The sequence below is a fragment of the Pelodiscus sinensis genome, chromosome 1, assembly GCF_052426305.1.
Source record: "Pelodiscus sinensis isolate ZL-2025 chromosome 1, ASM5242630v1, whole genome shotgun sequence".
Classification (NCBI taxonomy): Eukaryota; Metazoa; Chordata; order Testudines; family Trionychidae; genus Pelodiscus; species Pelodiscus sinensis.
Window position 1 is genome coordinate 304620703 of NC_143052.1, and position 25020 is coordinate 304645722.

The window sequence follows — 25020 nt, forward strand, 5'->3', positions numbered from 1 at the left end:
TCACATTTGAAATTGCAGTACTCTCCTGAGTTGCCATCTGACAGCTGTCCTTAAACTCTTTTTTTTTATTTCAATTTCATGAATACTATCAGAGAAATCCTTAGAACACTAAATGTATGGTGTCCTTAAAACTTCTACAACTATGATTCTATTATGCTAATTAGCTCTCATCTTCCCTACTCCCACTGTCATTGTGATGTAGATCTGATTCCAAGTTACAAAAAAGCTAAGCCTGAGGACACCTCTCCATTTACTGGAGGATCGATGATCCAGTGATTGATCTTCCAGGTTCGATTTAGCGGTGTGACGGGGTAGAGCCACCCCGCACCGAAGACCCCGCCGATCACCGCCTCGGTGGCGACCCCGGGGATGGAGTATCGGCAGTGTGGCAGTGGCTCCTCCACCGCCACACAGGCTCACTATGGCGCACGCACCAGGAACCACAGCCACCCGAGGGCAGGGCGAGCAGTAATTGGGGCGGGAGCTGGTGGCACAGGTGACAGCACGCCGGAAAGGGGCGGAGCCCCTGGAGAAAGATGCCAGTGGGGGGATTTAAACACGGTGTTGACGGGGAGGCAGGAGAGTCGAGAGCGCTCTCAGCGCCGGAGGTGAGAGACGGGAGTGCCTGCACTGGGGGACGGGACTCCAGGAGCGGGGAGAGGAAGTGGCCCAGAGTGGGCAAAGGGAGCCCGTGGGCTGGCATGTTATGGCAAAACACCTCGCCAGCCGGACCGGACTGCAGCTAAGTCTGGGTCCTTAGGGCCTTGGGTTGAGGTCCATGGGAGGGGGTGGGCCCGGACCCCGCTTTCCCCGTGGCACAACCCGAGACTAGACCACCAGTTGTCCTGGAAGCGACAGTGCACGATCTGACTAAAGGCCGCCACATGGCAGAGTTGACCAGAAAAGGGAACAAGGCTGATAGTGAGAGGACTCTGGGTGGGGTGGAGGACATATGAGAGCGATGTAGAGAGTTCAACATCGGGCCGACTGGCCTGATAGATGTTTACAAGTGGTTATAATAAAGACCCGCTAAATCGAACGCTGAGGGTGCCCCTATCGACCGTGCTACTGCTCACTGTTAGTCTGCTGAGAAACATGTGCAAAGACAGACGCCAGTTGGATAGGATTGTTTTGGTTCTGTGCTTTTGTGGTGGTGGACCTGGGCCAAGAATGGTAGATATTTTCTACTGACAGAAAGACAATATATAAGAAAGCATGGAGGCAGCATAGAAAGGAATAGTGAGTAGACTGGAAAGAAAAAAAGAAGATATTATTCATAAGGAGTAAGGGAAGTCGACGGGAGAGTTTCTCCCATCAATCTCCCACCGTGGGGCTGCCCCAGAAAATCAGTGCAAATTACACTGACTCAAGCTACGCAATTCACATAGCTGGAGTTGCAGTATCTTGCACCAATGTTCTCTGCCAGTATAGATCAGGTCTGACTATGCTTAAAGTGCATTTAATTTTGGAGTAAGCCCCATAGAAAACAAACTTAAATAAATACACCATAGACTATTTGCTGTTATTGTCAACACAATCTCAAGTGCATGCTAAAAGATAGAGGGATGGAGAAGAAAGAGAAATAGTCACAGCCACATGTAGAATCTCTGCATGTAGTGCTTAAATGCTCTCATAAACATTATCAACAATGGTGCCAGAAGATACTGTGGCAAGGTTAGTCCCACTTTCGTATCCCAGACCTCTGTTCAATCCACAATTCAGCAGTCTAGGTACTGTGGCACAGGTCCCATGGCCTTTTCCGGCATTTGGGCTTCTGTCCCTTGGCTAAAAGAGGCAATGGGGCAGATGCCCCCAGTCAGCCTGGGTTGGGTAACCAGTCCTCCCCAGCTACCGGCTGGACTTCCAGGATAGTTGGGGAAGGGAGCCCAAACACTCCCTGATGGAGTCCCTCACTTTCCCCACTGTCTCTGGCAATGCTGCTGCCATTCTCTTTATCAGCTTCTCTGACCCAGCCCTGCAACCACCATTCTCACTCCGCCCCTGATAACTCCAGGTCAGGGCTGCCCTGGAACCCTGAAGTAGGCTCTGGCTAATTAGGAGAGTGTTTTCAGCTTTTTTAGAGCTGCCTTTCTCCCCTTCTAATCTAGTCCTCTGGTCTGACCTTGTAAAAATACAGACAGATCACCTAAGTTCTTACAAACCCCTCTAGTCCAGCACTCTCTGGTCCAGCAACATCTGTGGTCCAGCATGATTTTAGTTAGCTGGTTGTCCACCTACCACAGATGTGGCCGAGTCTCCCGAAGTTTGTTTATAGCCACCAATCCTGGCGCTCAGTGTTCTGTGCTGTTATTTAGTTCAAATTTACTCCTAAAATGTCTTCTAAGAGCTGAGTAAACAGTGGAAGTGTTGGTAACGCTGCTAGACCATACTGACCACCCGTGGTTTGGCAAATTATCTGGTTCGGCACTGGTCAGGTCCTGAGAGCGCTGGACTAGAGAGGTTTAACCCGTACTATCATTATTAGAATAAGAATTATAGTATCTATGTGATTAGTTACAGTCTTGCATTCCTTCTGGGGAACTTCCTCAGAAAGCACTACATTTTTTGCTGTTTCATTCCAATACTATGTATTTAAATAAAATCAAAAAAGTTTCTGTCAATACTTCCTTAACAATCTTCAATTCAAACAAATCAATATACACAAGGCAGCTTAAAACTTTTAGAATCTTGTCTCCTAACATTGTAAGAACAGATTAAAAATTCCTGAACCTAACTCAGATCATAGACACCTGAGAGCTTCAGTTTAGAGGTATTCACAGGAATACCAGCATTTAACACCTAAAAAAAAAAGCACAAATGACTGGTTTGTCAGGGCCTTCTGCCAGAAACACTACCAGGACATTGTGTGCTACAGAAATGAAAGACCTGATACATCTTATCATTTGCTTTAATCAAGTTATTTCACAATTTACGCTTTCACTTAACAAAAATACAGTAGACCTTCATGCTTCACAGAACTGTCTCTCTCCCATCATGGTCCAGGAGGGGAGATGGGGGCCAGGAGCCGCAAAGAGCTTACTATGGGGCCGGGAGCCATGGAGAACTCACCATAGCTCCCCTTGCGGTGAGTTCCCTGTGGCTGCCAGAAGCCATGGTGAGTTTGGAAGCCACAGGGAACTCACCGTGGGGGGCCAGGAGCCAAGAGCCTCAAGTATTCGCAAATTTCACAATTCACAGTGGTGCCAGGAACGCACCACCATTTGACACCGCAAATGGCAACGGTTTACTGTAAATAAAAATGTTTCTAGCCCTTATGGTTGCAAAGAAAACTTTCCAATGTGGTAATGTCTAAATAAATGTGGAGAGGGGAAAAATAAATCCTAATGCAGGTATGAACTGTCTCATTCTTGTTAACAAGGCAGGATATCTGAAACTCTGTGATGACAATATAAGTAATAAAACTATTGGTTATTCCACAGCAAATAATTTTATCTGATATATCCAAAAAATCTCATAATGTAGGCCAAATGCTACGTTTCTTTCCTTTATACGCTAACATTTTGTCTACACTATCATTTTTTGCCGGAAGAGGCAAAGCAAATGAAGCGCTGATTAGCATATTGTCACACTTGATTTGCATAATCTATTCCGAGCCGTTTTTGCGCTTAAACAAGCAGTGTGGACGTTTCCTTTTTACACAAAAAACTCTTTAACGTCCACACTGCTTGTGAGTGGAGAAATTGATGGATTCATTATTATTTGTATTGCTCCAAAAGTGTAATAGCTGTTTTACTAATATAAAACTAGACACTATATCCCTGCTGCTTAAAAGCACTTATAATCTAAACAATGTTACTTTATGGTACTGCATTGATATATTAAAGAGAGAGACAGCCGATTAAACAGAAGGAGATTGTTTAAGTAATCAGAGGATGTCATAGATTTCAGAATAAAACTTAATGAAATTCATCTTCCAAATTATATCAACACTACAGAGAAGTGAGAGCAGCAATTGTTTTTAATTACTCAGATACAGTATTAAAATAGGTTAAAAAAATTCTATTCATATTACTATTTTATTTATTACAACATGCACTGGAAAAGAATATTCATTTAACTAGGACATTTTAAAGGTACAATTGGCTTCCTCAAAAAAGATGCATTGTGATTTTTTTGTTTCAGTAATCAACATGAAATTATTGCAAAGTATACAATAAAGATCAATTGTTTATGGCTGCATTCTTTATAAAATACAAAGTTATTTTCTAATAAGCAAAAGGAATAGGCCATAATCTAAAAAACAAGTAACTGTAGACTCACCTACCGCTGCCCCCAAAATGGAAAATTATGAAAATAAACATTCTTATATCAGAATAAAAATCTCATTAACTAAAACAATCTACATCATAATGAACAATGTTTAAAACAACATTAATCTGTGATATGTATTTACTTAACAATAATAAATACATTTGTTTCATACCTTAAGAATCTGTCCTCCTTCTGGGTATCTTCTTAAAATGTCCTTAAGAAAATCAACAAGTGGTGGAGTTGTTTGACCAAATCGGCCTAAAATATACAAAGAAATGCAAACAATTTTTACATTACTGGATTTAATTTTAGATTTATACTATACTTATGTGATTACTGGGTTGCACAAAATTATTTTTAAAAAATTAATTCAATGCCTGATGCCAATTCCATAAAAAGCTCCCACCACACACAAAAAATAAGTATGTGGTGCTACTAGCCCTCAGACAAAATTATATGAAAAAAGGATGTTATATTTTGCTCCATATGTCAAAATATCTTGCCTGCTTCAGTTCTATAGGGTATCTAGTCTTACCCAAGTACATTCTACTTCCACCAGCAGATGTACATCAGAAAGTATCAGCATTATTGAATTCAGGCTCTAGCCTGTGACCAAAGCTGCACTTTTAAAATTCAAAAGTGCTAAAGCTGCTGCTGGCAGTATTTAAGATGATAAGCGCTTGACACAAACATGGCTCCATGATTCAGAGGAACTATGTCTTATTTAACAGGAAACTTGAGCAATTCACCACTGGATTATGGTGTTGAAGAAGTAGGGGGAAATTTTTTACGTACTCCAGCATCCAACACAAGGGGTTGGCAAGGTACTTAGCACTTATCAGCACTGAATTTCATCTTCCATTTTGTTGCTGTGTCACCCAACTGCGTGAGATCCCTTTGTAATTCTTCACAGTACATTTTGTACTTAGCTATTTTGGGTAATTGGGCATTGTCTACAAATGTGACCTGTGTTCAGGCTTTATCTCAGAATCAAAAGACTCAATATTGGACTCTTGATTACTTGAGGGCAAAGCTTTCATACATGTTATGATTGATTGTGCATCAGACTCACAAGTAACCTGACAGGATTGCTTTTTAAAGGTGTTTTATCTTTATATCTATATAAAGCCCGCTATTAAGTGACCAGGGAGCTTTGCGAACAGGGGCAGCTAACAGGGAGTTTCGTGAAGGAGTTTAGAGGGGGAGTTGGAAGAGGAGTTAGATACACTTGAGATTCTTTAAAATTTTAAACTAAACTAAAGTCAAAACTACCTGATTTAAATAAAAACCCTATCAATAATCTAATTCTCTGTAGGAGAGAATGCAGGCAGAAGCCCAGCAGCTATCCTGAAGGCTATCCTGTTTATTGCTCCCAATGTAGCATGTATGATTACCTGCCCTATGAACAGGTGGCATATGTGTGTGTTTGATGCAAGGAGCTCCTGGCCTTACGTGTACAGGCTTTGGAGGCCATGGTGGCTGAACTGGAGGAGCTAAGGGTGGCAGAGAGGTATGTAAATGAGGCTTTCCAGGATGCTGTAGAACTGTCCCACTTCCAGTCAGACACCCCTGTGGTGTTCAAGAGGGTGAAAGACTCAGGGAAGGAGAACATTCAACTGAAGCAGAAGGAAACCATCCCATAGCTGGGACCAGTGTTCCCTCTAAGCTGCTGGGCAGCACAGCTTCACAAGTGATTAATCAGCCCCAGCCAGTCAGAGACTCAGGGCTCCATGACTGAGCTGACTGACTGGGAGGGCTGATTAATCACCTGTGAAGCTGTGCTGCCATGCAGCTTACGGGGAACACTGGCTGGGACCCTCCTTCAAGATGATGTTATGGTATCCTCTTGCATGGAGGATACCTCTCCAAGGGAGGGAACTCCAGTCATTGAGAAAAGGCAGGTGTTAGTAATGGGGGATTCAATCATTAGAAACATAGATAGCTGGGTTTGTGATGACTGGGAGAACCGTATGGAGACTTGCCTGCCTGGTGCAAAGGTTTCAGATCTCTTGAAACATCCAGATAGGCTTACATGTAGTGCTGGGGAGGAGCCGAAGTAAAAGAAGCAGTGAGAGATAAAAAGGCATTGTTTAAAAAGTGGAAGTTAAATTTGCGTGAGGAAAATAGAAAGGAGCATAAACTGTTTCAAAAGAAGTGTAAAAATATAGTAAAAAAAGCAAAAAAGGAGTTTGAAAACCAGCTAGTCAAAATCTCAAAAAGTAATAGTGAAATGTTTTTTAAGTACATCAGAAGCAGAAAGCCTGCTAAACAATCAGTGGGGCCCCTGGATGATCGAGATGGAGCATTCAAAGACGATAAAGTAATTGTGGAGAAACTAAATTAATTTTTTGCTTCAGTCTTCATGACTGAGGATATTAGGGAGATTCCCAAACCTGAGCCACATTATTTTTAGGTGACAAATCTGAGCAATTGTCCCAGATTGAGGTGTCATTAGATAAGGTTTTGAACAACTGATAAACTTAACAGTAACAAGTCACTGGGACCAAATGGCATTCATCCAAGGGTTCTGAAAGAACTCAAATGTGAAATTGTTGAACTATTAACTATGGTTTGTAACCTATCCTTTAAATCATCTTCTGTACATAATGACTGGAAGATAGCTAATGTGACACCAATCTTTAAAAAGGGCTCAAGAGGTTATGCTGGCAATTACAGACCGCTAAATCTAACATCAGTACTGGACAAATTAGTTGAAATTATAGTAAAGGATAAAATTGTCAGACACATAGATGGACATAATTTGTTGGGGAAAAGTCAAGATAGTTTCTGTAAAGGGAAATCATGCCTTGTTAATCTACTAGCGTTCTTTGAGGGGGTCAACAAACATGTGGACATGGGGGATCCAGTGAATATAGTGCACTGTATTTAGATTTCCAGAAAGCCTTTGATCAAAGGCTCTTAAGTAAAATAAAGTAAGTTGTCATGGGATAAGAGGGAAGGTCCTCTGATGGATTGATAACTGATTAAAAGACAGGAAATAAAGGGTAGGAATAAATGGTAAGTTTTCAGAATTGAGTGTAGTAACTAGTGGTGTCCCCCAAGAGTATGTACTGGGACTAATCCTATTCAACCTATTTATAAGTTATCTGGAGAAAGGGGTTGTCAGGGCTGTTCCCTGCTCTGGCACTCGGAGTGCAGAAGATAGGGGTCTGCAATAGAGCTTAAAAACCTTGACGCTACAGGCACTGGTTACCAAAACTTCCCAGAGTGACAAATTCCCTGATTCTGAGAAATAAACAAACAAACCAGCTGCCACCATCAAGTGATTTTGTCCCGAAAACCAGGGGTGAACACTTGAGGTACCCCAAGCTCTTTTGTCTCAAAAGAGCTTGATAATGGAAAAGAGAAAAACAAGCTGCAGTCTCTGGTATGAAGAGGGTCCCATGCTCTCAGTATGAGGCATGCAGATAAACACAGACAGACAGACCTTTCAGGACACGAGAATTAAATCACCTTAAAAAACTGATTTTTTTATTACAAAACGAAAGATAAACTTGATAAAGCATACTTGATTTCTAGAGGTTACAAAGCAACTAAGGAAAACAAATGAAAACACAGAGAAAAGTCTCTGGGCACAATGCTAGATAGTAAATGGGGAGGGGATGCAAAGCTTAAAACAGAACAGTTCAAATCAAACCATAAAATAAAGAAAAATTACCCTGAACACAACTAGATTCAATTTTCCCTTTACTCTTCCAATTTTCCCATAACTCAGATTTCTTGGAGACATGATAGTCCTGCCTGGATTTAAATCATTCTGTCTATCAACTCATGGTTTTTCTCCCCCACACAAAGAAAGAAGGCAAGGAATCTATATGCAATTCAAATATCATCCCTCTATCTCGATTGGTTCTCCCAGGGTGGCAAGCTGAATACATATAAAGATCACATATCTCAAAGAACTCCGGTTACAAGTAAGTAATCTCTTCTCCTTTGAGTGATGGTCCTTATCAAATTCCACTGAGAGTGATTAACACATAGTACTTAAGCTGGAGAAGGTTATGGGAAGGAGGATGGAATGGTTGTCCAGAGAACTGACATGCCTAAGGAGGCATCTACTGTGGAGTCCTGCATTAAGGCATAGCGCACTGACAAGGTGTGAACAGAGCTCCACATGGCCACTCTACATATGTCGATGATAGGCATGTCCTGAAGCGAGGCCATGGTCAAAGCCTGAGCTTTCTCTGAATGAACCTATGTGCCTGTTCAAATAGCACATAGAATCAAATAGCAGAGTTTAGTGCAACTCAAAATGTGTTTAGAGATTTTCTGGATGAAGACAGCCTGTGCCCTTAGTGTCTCTACTACTGCAACAAACAAACAGTGTAGAGGATTTCTTGATCGAGTTCATTTTCTGCAAGTAGAAGTCTGGTGATTGTCTGACGTTAAGGGAAAGGAGTTAATGTTCCTCTACAGATGCACGTGGCTTTGAAAAGAAAAGAGGTAAATGTACTGACTGATGCGAAACTGGGAGATCACCTCTGGTAAGACTCTGAGGTGCAGACACAGGAGATTTTGTCCTCCTGAAAACCATGAAAGATGAGTGCCATCAAAGCTCTAGTTCACCAACCTTTCTTGAGGAATTATAGCAATAAGGAAGGCAACTTTCATGGAAAAGAGAGACATGGAGCACAATGCTAAGGGCTCAGAGTTAGCTTCATTAGCATGGAGAGAACCAGATACAAGTTCAATTGTTTGTATGAGTTAGTGTATGCATGAAGACAGAATAACCTTCTGTTTGGAACACACTAATTGCTGCTCAATGGACTCTTAAAGGACTGAGGGTAATATATGATGACTTTAATGAATGACCATAATCATGGATGAAGGGGATCTCCACCAGTTCTGGTAAAGTTCCTCGTTACTGAGCCCAAGATCAGAAACTTGGCTCAGTAACATTAGCTATTGGAGTCCTTCCTGTTGCTGGCGAGAATGTTTTGCACAGTCAAAAAGTATGTTCATTCTAAAGCAGATGCTTATCCAAATACCATGTCCTGAGGTGAAGCACATGTGGTTTGGGATGCCTGATCTTAACATTGCACTAGGTCAACAGATTAACGAAGCTGAGGATGGGAATGATGGGCATGACATGCGGATGAAATTGGGAAATCAGAATAGTCTAAGCCAGTAGGGGATAATCAGAATGACTGTGATTTTGTCTCACTAGATCTTGTGCTACACCCAAGTTGGCAACAGTAGTGGAGGGAAAGCATTGGTGGGTTGAGCTTACCAAAAGAACAGGAAACCATTCCCTGGGAGCAGTAGCAAAGGGCTCCCCTGAAGCAGAATGCGGTGTGTTTGCTATTCATTTGTGAAACAAACAGGTCTCTGGTCAGGGTTTCCCATCAGGTGAAGATTTTGTGCACTACTGAATTATGAAGTTTTCATTTTTGATCAATCATTAAATGCCTTTTGAGTGAGTCCACAAAAACATTCGTAGAGGAAGATAGGCTGGAGACAAAAGGACCTGGTGATAAATGCAAAAAGCTATCAGCAAACTTTTCAAGTTTACTGTAATTCAGGATATTTGACTAACAATGCCCAACAATTCATGATCCTGAATTGCAGGCTAGAAGATGAAAATACTTTATATCCTACAAGATTTAGATGCTCTTCTTATCTGCTGGTGTAGATCCAGGGTGTTGCTATTTGGATTTTTTTGTAGCAGGCTGGACATCGAGGACATTTGAAAATGGGTGGTAGAACACAAATTCAGAGCTATTAGTCAGAACATAATAGCAATTCCCCACTCCTTTGGGTAGGCTGTTCATGTGGTAAGGATGTGCCATACAGTCATGGCAGGCTCCAATAAGGCTTTGTTAATCAACAACACTATTCTTGCAGGTCCCAAGATGTGAAGGCTATCCAGAAGTTTGTGCTGGGAGCCTTGCATCTCCTTCAAAGTAATCTCAAGTTCTCCCATGACTCTCCTTAACAGCTACTGGAATTGCCTAAAGCCATCCAGTGGGGAAGGGGATGATGTAGCCATCACCTAGTCTGGAAAGAAAAAAGGAAACCTTGCTAGTTCCAGTGAAATTGCTGGGACCAGACTAAAAAGCTTTTCCTTCACCATCACCTACATATGCCTGTAGGATCCCTTAAGGGGAGGAAGGTGATGATTTTCTTACAGATCAGGTGGGCTTGGGTGGAGGGGCTATTGTGCCCAAGTCCCCAATATAGCCAGTAGGCTATATTCAACAGAGATTGTGGAGGTCCCCACATCATGGGGTACCAGTGGCTCTATGGTAGCTGCGAGAGTACAGAGAGTATGGATATGGTGCCCTCTGCAATGGTGCATAAAAGTGGTATGATAAGGGTGGTGGTTCTCCCAGTTCTGACTCATGAGATGAGGAAGAGGATTACGATTCTAATGATGGTACCATCAGAGCTAGTGGAAGAATGTATAGCATTGGTGCGAATGGTGAGGGATTCTGTACTGGATTCTGTATTGGTATATCCCTTAGCAGAGACAAAATCTCTGTAGAAGTGATGGGGCCCAATGGATGGGGTGACTCCATATCTAGGAAGGCAAAGATCTCCTGGGGTGCAGCTAAAGCTCCAGATCTCCCTGGTGACAGGCAGTCTCTCTTTCCCAATCATTGGAATCTGCACTGGGATTTTTCCTAGTGTAGGAGGGCCTCATATCTTGTTAGGTGCCAGAGAGGGTGGTACTGATAGCTTGTTGCCCAGAATCCATGGATTCCATTATTTATGAGTCTTTTTCTCATTCCTAGAACTTAGAACATACTCTGTCCCCTTGGGCTGAGCTGCTGTAAGGAGCATCCATTTTCTTAGATTCGGAGTAGGACGTACCATGGGATCTCTACAGATGATTCCACTGGCACTACAGTCAGAACCAGTAGTGGGAAGCGCTCTCCTCACTGAATCAGGTCAATGTGGGTGGGGGAAGGTTTTACTGGCCTGGAGCTGAGTGTGATCTCTTAGCAAGATCCATTAGATGCTTCTGGACACAAAGTGTCCTGCTTTCTCAGGAGTGGCTGGGGAAGATTTGGCAAATATTGCACCTTGCCACAATGTGAGCTTCTCCCAGACAATAAAGGTAACATTGGTGGTCATCACTCAAGGGCAATGGGTAGCCTAACCAGGAGAAGACACTGCCTCACATGCCCCGCACATGCCCTGCCCTGTGTCATGCCTGCTGGCCAGCTCTCCAGAGCTCTGGGGCCAGGCCAGGCTGGGACTGTGCCACCTGCCAGCTCTCGGGAGCTACAGGGCTAGGGCTATGCCATGTGCCAGCTCCTCAGAGCTCTGGGGATGGGGCACACTCTTAAAAGAAGGGAAGAACAACAATCCATGGAACTACAGTCCAGTGATCCTCTCTTCAGTCCCCCAAAAAATCATGGAGGGATCCTCAAAGAATTCATTTTGAAGAATTTGGAAGAAAGGAAAGTGATCAGGAATAGTCAACACGGATTCACCAGGGGCAAGTCATGCCTGATCAACCGGATAGCCTTCTATAACAAGGTAACTGGCTCCGTGGACATGGGGAAGTCGATGGATGTGATAAACCTTGACTTTAGCAAAGCTTTTGATATGGTCTCCCACAGTATTCTTGCCAGCAAGTTAAGGAAATATGGAATGGATAAATGGACTGTAAGGTGGATAGAAAGCTGACTAGATTGTTAGGCTAAATGGGTAGTGATCAACGGCTTAATGTCTGCTTGGAGATCAATATCTAGAGGACTGCCCCAAAGGTCAGTTCTAGCGCCAGTTTTGTTCAACGTCTTTATTAATGACCTGGATGAAGGGATGGATTGCATCCTCAGCAAATTAGCAGATGACACTAAGCTGGGGAAGAAGTACATGCTTTGGAGGGTAGGAATACGGTCCAGAGTGACCTAGATATATTGGAGGACTGGGCCAAAAGAAATCTGATGAGGTTCAACATGGACAAGTGCAAAGTCCTGAACTTGAGGCAGAAGAATCCCAAGCACTGTTATAGGCCTGGGACCAACTAAAAAAGCAGGAGTTCAGCATAAAAGGATCTGGGGATTACTGTGGATATCAGTCAACAATGTGCCCTTGTAGCCAAGAAGGCTAATGACATTGCCAGCAGTTTTAGAGAAGTGATTACACCTTTTTATTCAGCACTGATGAGGCCACATCTGAAGTATTGCATCCAATTCTGGGCCTCCCATTACAGAAAGTATGTGGACACATTGGAGAGGGTCCAACACAGGGCAATCAAAATTATTAGGGGGCTGGAGTACATGACCTCATAGACTTTAAGGTCAGAAGGGACCATTATGATCATCTAGTCTGACCCCCGGCACAGTGCAGGCCACAGAATCTCATCCACCCCTCCTAGAATAATCCTCTCACCTATATCTCAGATATTGAAGCCTTCAAATACTTTGAAGACCCCAAGATGCAGAGAATCCTCCAGCTGTGATCTGTACCCCATGCTACAGAGGAAGGCGAAAAACCTCCAGGGCCTCTGCCAATCTACCCTGAGGAAAATTCCTTCCCGACCCCAAATATGGCGATCAGCTAAACCCTGAGCATGTGGGCAAGACTCACCAGCCAGACACCCAGACCTACAAGGAGAGGGTGAGGGATTTGAGCTTGTTAAGTCTGCAGAAGAGAAGAGTGAGAGGGGATCTGATAGCAGCCTTTAACTACTTAAAGAGAGGTCCCAAAGAGGATGGAGAGAGGCTGTTCTCAGTAGCGATGAACGGCAGAACGAGGAGCAATGGTCTCAGGTTGCAAGGGGGAAATCTAGGTTGGATATTAGAAAAACTATTTCACTATGAGGGTGGTGAAGTACTGGAATGGGTTACCTATGGAAGTGGTAGAATCTCCATCCCTAGAGGTTTTTAAGTCCCAGCTTGACAAAGCCCTGGCTGGGATGATTTAGTAGGACTGTTCCTGCTTTGGACAGGGAGTTGGATTTGATGACCTCCTGAGGTCTCTTCCAGCCCTATGATTCTATGAGGCAAAAGCCATGTTGTCCACTGGCTCCCTGGAGCTCTGTGGCCAGGGAAAACTGTGGCCATGCCACCTGCTGACTCCCTCAACTCCGGGGCTGGGGCTGTACTGCCTACTGGCTCTTCAGAGCTGGAAGAGGTTGGAGGTGCTAGCCTGGGATAGGAAGGGGGCAAGTGCCAGCAGCCACATTGCTGGGGTAGGAGAGGGAAGACTGGGAAGGGGTCAGCAGGCCACAGTATGGGGGAAACATGAGCTCTGGTGGACGGGGATAGAGGGCTTGTCTCCCCAAGTCATGGCGTCATCCACTGCCCATGTCATTAATAACCAAGAAAGATTACATGCAGGAAACACAGAATTCGGGCAGAGCCTAGTACCCACACATAGGTGTAAGGGCAGGGGGAGCAGTGAAAACCAGAAATCTATCTAAAAAAGATGAATTAACTATTACAACTAAAAAAGAAAAAGAAAACTGATAAATTACTACAAAATTCATTGAAAGTATGTATAACTATCATTTTTAGAAGAATATCAGACATGAGGACACAGAGTTCTGATTAGGGGTGTAAATCCTGTTTAATCATTTAACCGATTAAACCTTAAATTTAACCAGATAACTGATTCAAAGGGGCAGGCAGGAGAGCTGCCATGGCTAGATTGGAGTGTCCCGCCTCACAACGGTCAGGCTGGAGCACCCCTGCCTATGCCATGCCGGGGCTGTGCCTGCCATGATTGGGAGCTGCTCCAGCCAGGCTGGAGCACCCCTGCCCATAGCACACTGAGCTGCAGCACTCCTACCCGTGACACACCCAGGGAATCCAGGTAACCAATTTACCATCCCTAGTAGCAAGGCTGACATCCTAAAAAGAGATGCAATCTTATGGCAACATACAGATAATAAAAAATATTTTTGGACACTGCTGCTATATGATCATCAAACAGTAGCTGAAGATCCAACGCTACAACACTATAACCAGATTGCACACATCTTCAGTCAAGGACAGAGAACTTTTTTATCATACATTCTGGCTATTTCACTCAGCATCAGTTTTATCTGGATTAAATTTCTGACCACTAGCTCTCATCTATGCCCTATCTCCCTAAAACACTAGGCCAGACAATCAACCGTACTAGCAAGAGAGGAAAAAATTGAGAGAAAAGAGAGAGAAGAGTCTCATTAGCATGTTAAAAGCATTAGGAACTACACACACTCTCAAAAACTCTCTGGATGACCTCATATACACACATCAAACAGACGCACTGGGCCAAAACAAGTAAGGAAAAGGAAAAAAAACTCCTCCAAAACCAACAGGCAATTTCTTAATCCAGACTATCCCAGGGGTGGACAATAATTTTTGGTGGGGGGCCGCTCCAAGATTTTGGAAGGTGGTCAAGGGCTGCACTTTTCTGTGGAGAAGGTGCAGGGTCTAGGATGGTACAGAGGGCACACAGAGTAAGGGACTAGAGTGCAGGAGACAGTGTGAGGTCTGATAGGGAGTTTCTGTAAAGAGGGGGTTGTGACCTGGGGCACGGGATTTGAATGCAGGGTCCAGGAGGGAGTCTGGGAGCAGGAGAAGATTCTGGCCTGGAGAAGTGATGTAGGAGGGGGTATAGGGTCTGGGAGAAAGTTGTGACATGGGGCAGGCAGGTGCAAAGAGTTTGGATGGCAATCTGGGGAAGGGACCTGGGGTTCGGGAGGGACAGGGGTGCCAGAGGCAGGCTCTGGATGGGGGTCAGTTACCTAAGCGTCTCCTGGCCAGCAGCCCTCAGCACCCCCAAAGCAGACTGGGCTCCCTGCCTGGTGCAGCCCCAGATCGCTTAAAACTTCAAGCTACTCCCTCCATGTGGTTCTCAGCTCCAGGAGGGGGGAAAGGCTCATGCTGTTTGTTTCCAGCCAATAAGAGCTGAGAGTTTGGCTGGGGTCAGTTTCTATAGGCCGGTTTGTTTCCAGCCAATTGAGCTGAGGATTGGGCTGGAAGCGGAGAGATCACATGAAGCCTCCCCATCTCTTTAGAGCAGAGAGGCGCATAGAGCAGTCCTGTGCTTAAATGAGTGCTGCTGCATGTCTGAGGGACCTGACAGAGTGTCTGTGGGCTGGAACCAGTGGCTTGGCGGGCCGGATCCAGACCTCAAGAGGTATCTTGCCCACCCCTGGACTATCCCCAGGTACCACACACTTAATGACATTAAGCCAATTCTCATCCTTCTGCCACAGGGATGGAAACACCAATAAACCCCACATCATCATATAGGCATCTCCATTTCAATAACAAATCACATCCTTCATCAAGAAACCCTCAGAGGTCATTCACTTCCACACTTAAAAGACCCCAGAACCTCTTCATGAGTCCCATACCCTCCTCTCCTCATTTTCCTGTCACAGGAATGGAAGTAGTGATTGAGACAACTGAAATACAGCTAGTACAGGAGAAAAATAAAAGGAAAAACAAATCTTGGAAAATGAAGGTAAATCCCCACACCTGCTACAATGCCATGCATGTGGGTTGATGGTTTCTCTAAAACGAGACACTCTCCTCCCCACCTCACCATTATTCATGGCTGAAACTGGTCTTTAGACTGTCTATAAGAGGAAAGCATAGCACACAAAAGCGTTGCTGTCTACCTCTGATTGTCTTGGTTTACAGGAAAGTGAATGAGAATGTATTTTTAACAGAATCTACATGGATACCTGGTGTTTATCAATTACCAGATCATTAGCCAACACAACTACTGTAATCTCTGTGCCTTACTTCACCCAAAAATGCTATTACAGGCAGTCCCCGGGTTACGTACAAAATAGGGACTATAGGTTTGTTCTTAAGTTGAATTTGTATGTAAGTCGGAACTGGCTCCAGATTCAGATGCTGCCACTGAAACTGACCAGGGGCTGACTACAGGAAGAAGGAGGCAGAGTTGCTCTGCCCCCAGCTTCCTGGAATCAGCCTGATCAGTTTCAACAGCTGCTGAATCTGGAGCCTGGGACAGAACAGCTGGGGCGCTGCCCGGTAGGTTCCCACAGGACCAACCCAGCAGCACCCCAGCTGCTCTACCCGAGGCGTCCCGCAACAAAAGCCTGGTCTGTTGGGGGGGCGCACTAGCTGCGCCCCCTCCCCCCCATCAGACCAGGGAGACCCGAGCAAAGCCACACAGGCGGAAGGACCCCGCTGCCCGTGCGGCTTTGCTCCTGTCTCCCTAGTCTGCTGGGGGGGGGGGTTGCCCGGGAGCAAAGCCGCTGGACCCCCCCAGCAGACCAGGGGGACAGGAGCAAAGCCGCCCCGGCGGCGGGGGCCCCGCTGCCTGGGCGGCTTTGCTCCTGTCCCCCTGGTCTGCTGGGGGGGGTCCAGCAGTTTTGCTGGACCCCCCCAGCAGACCAGGGAGACCGAGAAAATCCCCGTTCGTAAGTTCGGATCCAACATAAGTCGGATCCGCGTAAGTCGGGGACTGCCTGTATATATAACACTGATTGAAATGTGTGGGTAAAAAAATCAGTTTTCTTCTGTTTTAAAAAAAATTAGTTTGGATAACGTATTTCTGTTTTCTTTAATATTAAGAGCAATTGTATTTTGTCGTGGAATAAAAACATTTCATCTCTACGCATTCCTACATCATAACTAAGATACTTTAAAACAGTATTATTAGCAACAGGAACTTAGCAATGAAGTCAATATTATACTGAAGTAATACCAAATAATTTAGTACATCAAATGAACTCGAGACACTGATTTTGTTATACCTGAAATTCTGACAAAGGAAGTTGTAACTAAAACAAAAAATCAAAAAAGAGAAAAACAAAAGGATTACCAGGCTTTCTACCACTAACCATCAGTTACATTTTATACTTCACATTCCAGATGTATATTGTGCTATGCTATATGTACTGTGCATTATCCCGTTAGACAATTATTTTAGAATAATTAGAATAATTATTTTTTAATCTGCAAGTCTTCATGTCATTTTCCTGGAAACAATGCAGCTCTTAACTCTTGAGCAAATGGGATTATACTGATCCTGCAAAGCAGTGGCCATATAATTTCAACAAATATGTTTACAAATACAGAAACACAAAAGAAAAAGGACTGATTTTATTTCCCCTCTCCTTTATTCAAAATGGGCTGCTCTACCAAATTATAGTTTCTCCTTAGGTATAATCCCAATGGTGAGAAAGAGTAAGAGCATACTTCTGTGACGTGCAAGTAAAGAGAAAGCACCACTACTAATTTTAAGAAAAGCAATACTCAGAACTGGACCAGAGAATTAATCAAAACATTTCACAATGTCCCAACATACAAGTAAATAATTGTTTATCTTACCTCCTCCTTTCAGACCTTTTGACCGAAGGTTTAAGAAAATATGATTTTCAGAATTCAGACAGTCCCCAAATTTAGTATAATCCGACAACTGAAACAGAAAAAAAATGGAAGATTTTGATGTACATTCTCCAATATCGCTACTTTGCATTGGCTTTTCTTCAGTCATGTTGATAATTAATGTTAAGTAATTATTAGAAATTAAAATTTAGAGATCAAGTTTAAATGTGTCAATACACAGCTTCAATACATCTTTAAATACATCATTCTGATATATTCAATTATGCATTACAAGAGAGTGAATTTTTTTCACTTACATAGAGGGCAAAATTTAGCTCTCAGTTACATGAATGCAATTTCACTTGACACCAATGAGAGGTATGCCTGTTTATGTAGGGGCAGAATTAGACTGCAAATGCTTTTTTTTTCACCTAGCCCCACAAATATTTCCTGTTTTGATTCTTTCCATTTATATTAGTAATGTACAACAGGTTTAACTCTAAAAATGCAAAGAATATAAATCTTATATGATGCTTTTTGCCTGATGGTCTACCCCAGTGGTCCCCAACTTTTTGGGGCTGCTGGGAACCCGGGAGCAGGGCCACGCATGCACCGTGCACCCAGGGCCAGGGATGCCCGTGTGCCACGTGCCCAGGGTTGGCACCGCGCATGTGCCGTGCGCACCCGGGGTAGGGGCCACTCGTGCACCACACGCCCGGGGCCAGCACCGCGCATGTGGCGCGTGCCCGGCACCGCGCATGTGCCACGCGCCTGGGGGCAGGACCAGCCCAGGTCATTCCTTGGGTGCACATAAATGACCCAGTGGGCACCATGGTGCTCGCAAGTACAGCATTGGGGACCTCAGCTCTACCCCATCATTCCACAGATATAGTCATGATTAGTGTTCCCTCTAAAACAGGGCTACTCAACTTGGGAAGCCCCAGAAGCCACAATGATACACAGAGCACATTCTGAGGGCTGCAACTTAAGTGTGGTTGCATACACGGGCTAGGTAGTCCAAATTAGGGGCTTTAGTTTGAACTACCTAGCCCGTGCCGCGTGTAGCCGTGGGCAGGGAGTCTGAACTACTGGGCATTTAAAAATGGCGGCGCCTGTTAACATGCAAATAAAGCCCAGATATTTTAATCCCGGGCTTTATTTGCAAGTTCGAATGACTACATTAGCCACCTTACTTCGAACTAGAGTCAGGCTTGATTTCCCAGAGGCTTCTGAAGCCAAATCAGATCATCCTCTAAAAATCCAATGGCATAATGTCGCCATACAACTCGCCAAGAAGCAGTCAGCATGTCCCTTCCTGTGGCACCTAGGTGCGGAGGGAGGAGAAGGACAGGGGGTCTCCACAAGCTGTCTCCACCCCCAAGAGACAACTCTACAGCTCTCATTGGCCAAGAATTGCTGGGAGGGCACAATCTAAAAGGGAGGGCATGTGATTGTCCCAAGTGTCTCCTCTGCTCAGTGACCCTCTCCCTGCCCTGCACCCAGCCAGGAACTGCTGCACTTTCCCCAATCCATGATATCTGTGGGGGGTAGGGTAAGACTTTCTCCTTCTCCCACTATGCCACACCCCCATCCCTGTCACATTCAGCCACTCTCTCTAGCAGCTGGGCCTGGGCAGTGGACAAAGCCACTTCTCATGTGGCTCAAGCCAGTCACTCTATGTTGCTGCTCTTTATGTCACAACAGCTACCTAAAGGAGAGCCTAGCGCTCCTTCCCTCAGGCCCAGCTGCCAGAGACAGGGTAGACTGAATTGTAAACATGTTTGGGAGAAAGAGGTGAGTCTATGTCAAGACAGACCTTGGGACAAGCCCAGGTGCCAGAGACAGGGACTGAGCATGTTAAGTTTAACTGGATAACTGATTAAATAGGGAGAGTGGGGGGCCGTTCCAGCCCCCCGCCTGCCATGGCCGGGCTGGAATGACCCCCGCACCATGGGGAGGGGCTGCTCCAATACAGCTTCTTCCAACCCTGTGCTGGGCTCCCAGTTCCCAGGCCATGCGAGCTGGGAATCGGCAGCCTCACATGGGGCTGGAAGCAGCAATGAGGGAGTGGAAGGGCTGTCAACTGTCAGCCTGCAAGCCTTCACGGGCTAGGAGCCGGCTGCCCTGCCCCCCAGTTTCCCCACTGCCGCTTCCCCCTGCAATGCCAGGCTGCTGACTCCCAGTCTGCAAGCTCATATGGGCTGGAAGCCAGCAGCCTTCCCCCTGCCCCACTGCCTCTTCTGGACCCTCACCTCCTCCCACACAACACATTTCCTTAAGGGGGTAGATAAGGTTGAGAGTTTGTGGTGAGAGACCTAGGACTGTAAGTAAGATAGACATCTGTAGACCTTTAATTGTTTTAATAATCTATTTTCTTCTGTAATGCTTTATTCCTACTGTAAGGTTTAAACTAGGGATGTAAAAAGGGATAAAGAATGCTGACCTATAACCTATTACAATTCCAAAGGTTACATGATTAAATGGCCTCGGCAGGCTGCCAGCCCTGCGGGTTCCTGGACCTGTGAGCTGCCAATACCACCAGCCATATGGGTTGCTGGCCTCATGGGTTGCCAGCCTCACAGGTTGCTGGCACCATGGGTCTCCTGGTGGCTGCCAGCCTCCTGGGCTGCCGGCTCCGCAGGCTGCCAGCACTATGGACAGCTGGCGGCACTGACCCTGTAAGCTGCTGACACCATGGGCACACAGCACTATCAGTGCCATGGGCTGCCAGCCTTGTGAGAGTTTAACTGATAACTGGACCCAATACGTATCAGCTTATTGGTTAACCAGTTAATCTCTTACATCCCTACCTTAAACAATACTTTGTTTTAAAAATGCTGTTTGGAGCCACTGTATTTACTGTTGGTCATAAGTTCCTGAAGAGAAGAAGAGGTACTCAAACCCAGACAGAACTATTGTGGGAATACAGATGATACACAATTTGGGTTCCTGTCTAATGGTGGAAGAATTGCATGATAGGAATGCTAAATTTCGATTAATCATTTAATCTAATAGACTCGATTAGTTGATAAGTGGAGGGCGCTTGCTACTCCTGTGGCGGCTCTGCTTTTTAAATACAGTAAGAGCCAGGGGGCTCTTACTACATTTAAAAAGCAGAGGCACAGTGTGGGACAGCTTTTAAACTGGCTCCCCCCAGCACCAACTCCTACTTCCCCCACACTTGCTGCCTCTGATATAGAGGCAGAAAGGGTGGGCAATGCGAGTAGTTGACTTGACTACCTGATAAGTCTAGACTTATCGGGTTGTTCACTATTCAACTACTCTTTTACATCCCTACTGTATGTTTGTACTACAAGGAGACAGAAGCACAAATGAAACCCAAGAGGGGATGCACTGAGAGAGGCCAGAAAGAGGGGATGCACTCAGAGATGCAACTAGTCCTGTCACCATGACAAATGACATTCAAGATTATTTTAACTGACTTGATCTCTCATTTATAAATAAATAACACTCCACTCTATTTTTAAAGTGGGGAAAAGTTTTAAAAACAGACCATTCTACCTTCTCAGTGTATGTAAGAGTAGGAGAATCTGGCCCTAATCAACTAGAGTTGAAAAGGTTGAAAAGAACTTTTATAAATGCCATTAGAGGAAGAAAATCTCAATTTATATTCTTAGATACAAAACCAAAAATATAAGACTATTTGAGACTCTTTAGTGACTAAGTGTTTCCAACCAAAAGATACAATTCACTATAGTAAAGCCAATTAAAAAAGGGTTGCTTATACTCTTGGCTTCCTGTTTCATTTCAGAGGATGAGATGCTAACACTTCTTTCCTGTGGAAGTTGATGATTAGGGAAAGTAAATGGAAATTGATTATTGAGGAAAGTAAAATCAAGTAAACCTGTAACCATGCAAGAAAATAAAAGACTGTGTAGATTTGTAGCTCGCTTCAAATCTGAATAGTAAATGATTACTTTTTTTCCACTGAGAAATAATTATACAAATTTTACATATGAAATACATCTCAACCAGGACACTTGGAGTACTGAAAAGACTATTAAAATACAGTATGTAAATGTCATTAAAAACATAATGACTGAGCATTATAAAATCAAACACATTGGCATTATTGAAAGAGTAAGTGTGGTGATGGTCTTACACAAATAGTCAAAGGTATTTATCCTGCAAAAACAACACGTGTGCTTAAGTTCACATATATACATTAGCAGATTCAATGAAATCAATAAGACTACTCACATATGCGTGTTTGCAGGATTGGCACATTTTACACTCGAAACTCTTCAAAGCACAGATCATAGCATTCCTTATGTTTGAACAGCACCCAGCAAGCATGCTACTCTAATATAAATAATAGTCAAGCAGCTACCTCCATGCTTTCCTTGCAATAGGCTACTTCATGCATGCACATATTTGTGCTTATTGCTTTAAATGTTTCAATTTTGCATTGTCTGCATCAAGGAAAGCAAGGCTACTTCCCAGGCAACCTATAAAGGGCAGCTGGTCACACTGCAGGGACAAACACTCACCTCTCTCCCAAGGTGCCACAACTGCTGCTCAGCAACAGGAAACCCTGTTTCTGAATTAATTAATATCTTTACATCCCGGACAGCAGCAGAAGGAGGCACCTCGAATGTCTTGCAACCCAGACAATCATGGAGCACGGTTACCCTGGCCAACCTGCAAAACACAAAGAAGAGGAGCTCAGGGTGGTAGGTGACAGGAGGGAGCTCAAGCTGTCACCAGCTAACCTGTGTTCAGATGGGGGAATGAGGGAGAGGGCCCATCCCCTCTAGGGTAACCAGACACGCTGCAGTTATCAGGACTGATCCGATATTAAGGGCTTTGTCTTAGTCAAGCAACTATCCCCCTCCCCCTCCCAAACAAGTGTCCTGACTTTTCACACTCGCTATCTGGTCACCTTCCATCCTCCACCGAGGCAGCATCAGCCTGGGCTTGCCCCACAAGAGCTGAGCCGCGGGGAGGCACCGCCAGGCCGGAGCCCTTGCAGGCAAGGAGCCGCTTCTCGGGAGGAGGAGGAGGAAGCTCTGACAGGGCCTGGCCTTGGCGGCACGGGAGAGGCGATGGGGATGGCGGAGACTCGGGATCCTCCGCGCGCCCTGCGCCCCCGTGGGGATGCGCCTGGAGGGCAACATCAGCCGCCGTGCTCCGGCCGGACGAGTCGCCGAAGCGGAACCCGGCCGGAGGGGCCCGCCGGAGGAACCGCCGCCCCGTCTCCCGCTCCCAGCCCGGCCCGCGGGCCCGGCGCCCCGCCCGCACTCACATCCCCCCGCGGCCGCGGCTCAGTGACAGCTCGAACCCGCCACGCTCGCGCCCAGCGGCCCGGATACAAAGAACCGTTAGCGGCGGCACCCGCCGGGCCCTGCCCCCGCACGCGGCGCCAGGGGGTGGGACTGAGCACGGGCGGCCCCCAGCGGGGACGGGCCAACACCGCTCTGCAGGGGAAGCGGCTGCACCCCATCCACCTCCCCCTGAGAAGGGAAGCCGGGCTGCCGGGCACAGGGAACTGCGCTCTCCTGAGACAAACGACTCCCCTTTTTGAGAGTGACACACACACACACAACACAGCAAGATCCTCCCCTTCCCCCCCACTCCTCAGCCTCATTGACTCCCCTCCCCTTCCCCACACAGAGCAAAATCCTCTTCATCCCCATAGAGCCACACACCCCCATCCCCAGACCATGACACACACCACAAAATTCTCCTCCATCCCCACAAACTGCAACACTGGCAGCAGCGACTTCCCCCATTCCCAGGGATTTTGAAAATCACCAGCAATTCCCTGCACAACACACACAAAAATCCTCCCACATCCCCACAAATTGTGACACACACAGCAAAAACCACTGCCCCCTCCCTGATTGTGACACACATAGCAAAATCCTCCCTCCCCCTCCCAGATTGTGACATACACAGCAAAATCCTCTGCGCTCCCCCTTCCTCCCCGATTATGACACAAGCAAAATCTTCCCTCATCCCCCCAGATTGTGACATACACAGCAAAATCCCGTACGCCCCCTTGTGACACACTAGGAATGATAAGTATCAGTTAATTAACTAATGAAGTAGTCAATGGAATTTCCATTGACTACTCTATTAGTCAATAAGGGGGTTGCTCCAACTGTGGCTCTGCACTTTACATGTAGTAAGAGCCCAGCCGGCCCTTATTACATTTAAAGTGCAGAACCACAGCTGTCCTGGGCCCCATGAGCCAGGACTGTTCAGTCTTCATCTGTATCTGTAGAAGCATATTTGATTATCACTTCTGACCAAGATAAACTCAGTATTTAAAGTGGGGAGGGGAGAGGTGAGGCAGCCAAGGTCTCTTTACCTCATATTCTTGGCCCATCTCAAGCAGAGCCGTCCTGTCCACAAGATGGGTCGGGGCGGTCATTCCATGCCCTGCACTGATATAGCATCACTGCATCGTGGCCAGTGAAAATATGGTATGCCAAGGGAGAGTGCTCTCCTGTCAGCATAAATACTCCACCTCCACCTCCACAACAGACAGAAACTATGTCAGTGGGACAGCATCTCCCACTAACATAGCACAGTGTAGACAGCACTTAAGTCAGGCCTGGGCAAAATACATTTTGCGGGCTGCATCCTGGGGACAGAGCAGAGAGCTTCAGGCAGACTCTCCTGCTTGCCCTACCCTTGCACGCTGCTCAGAAAAGTGGCTGTTGGAGTTTCACAAACTGAGCACGGGAGAGGGGGGCAGTGGTGCTTCCTGGCTGCTCCCACTCCCCGTACAATCCCCTTGGCCGGTTTCTGGACAATGGGAACTGCCTGTTTCAAGAACAGGTAACACACAATGCACCACTCCGTCCCTCCCCTCAAGCCCTTTTGCGGGGGCGGGGCAAGCTCCTGCCTGAGAAACATGCTAGGCTGGAGTGTCACTGGTAAGTCTTCCAGCCAGAACCTGCCTCTGGCATTTCAGCCCCCCTTACCCCCCCCCCCCGGCCCTCTGCTCTCCCATTCCTACCCCCTTACCTCACATCATTCAAATCCTCTGTACCCTCCTAAACCCATACCCCCTCCCAGACCCTGCACTCTAATCCGCTGCCCTAGGTCACAACCCTCTCCTGCCTTAGGTCACAACCCAAACCCTTGCACACCAATCTGATGCCCCAGCTCACAACTGCCTCCTTCACCCAAAAATCCTCCCAGATCTCACATGCCCTGCTGCAGTCCACTTGCTCCCCACAAGCAATGCGAGTTGAATGGAGCAGACGGAGGAGAGTAGGCTGGTAATTGAGGCTGAGTCATTCCACTTCCCACCTCCATGATGAGTGCAAGAGAGCCAAACCTCTGCTGCTGTCCCACACCAGGTCCCCCAGTAATTCCACAGGCCTTGTCTCAATGGAGAGAGCTTTGGGAAAGGGGTGCAATGAGGAGGAGAGGGAATGCAACAGCAGTGGGAAGAGGTGGGGTGGAGCAGCGGTGGGCGTTGGGGAATGGCTGGGGTTTG

The 25020-nt window shown here is 45.9% G+C and overlaps 1 protein-coding gene across 5 annotated transcripts in view; it reads right to left on the reverse strand.

Annotated features, from left to right (window-relative positions):
• The window catches only part of SACS (sacsin molecular chaperone), a 164752-nt gene that overhangs the window by 51010 nt on the left and 88722 nt on the right, over nucleotides 1-25020 (reverse strand). For 4 of the 5 annotated variants that reach the window (XM_006138876.5, XM_006138875.4, XM_089775516.1 and 1 more), the window contains 3 exons: nucleotides 22058-22208; nucleotides 17550-17637; nucleotides 4445-4530 (listed from right to left, as the gene is read on the reverse strand). In XM_006138876.5, the coding sequence (XP_006138938.3) occupies nucleotides 4445-4530; nucleotides 17550-17637; nucleotides 22058-22208 (325 nt within the window). Of the gene's footprint in view, nucleotides 1-4444; nucleotides 4531-17549; nucleotides 17638-22057; nucleotides 22209-22812; nucleotides 22940-25020 lie in introns of those variants that run through there. The other variant, XM_075919273.2, reaches the window with a different exon arrangement.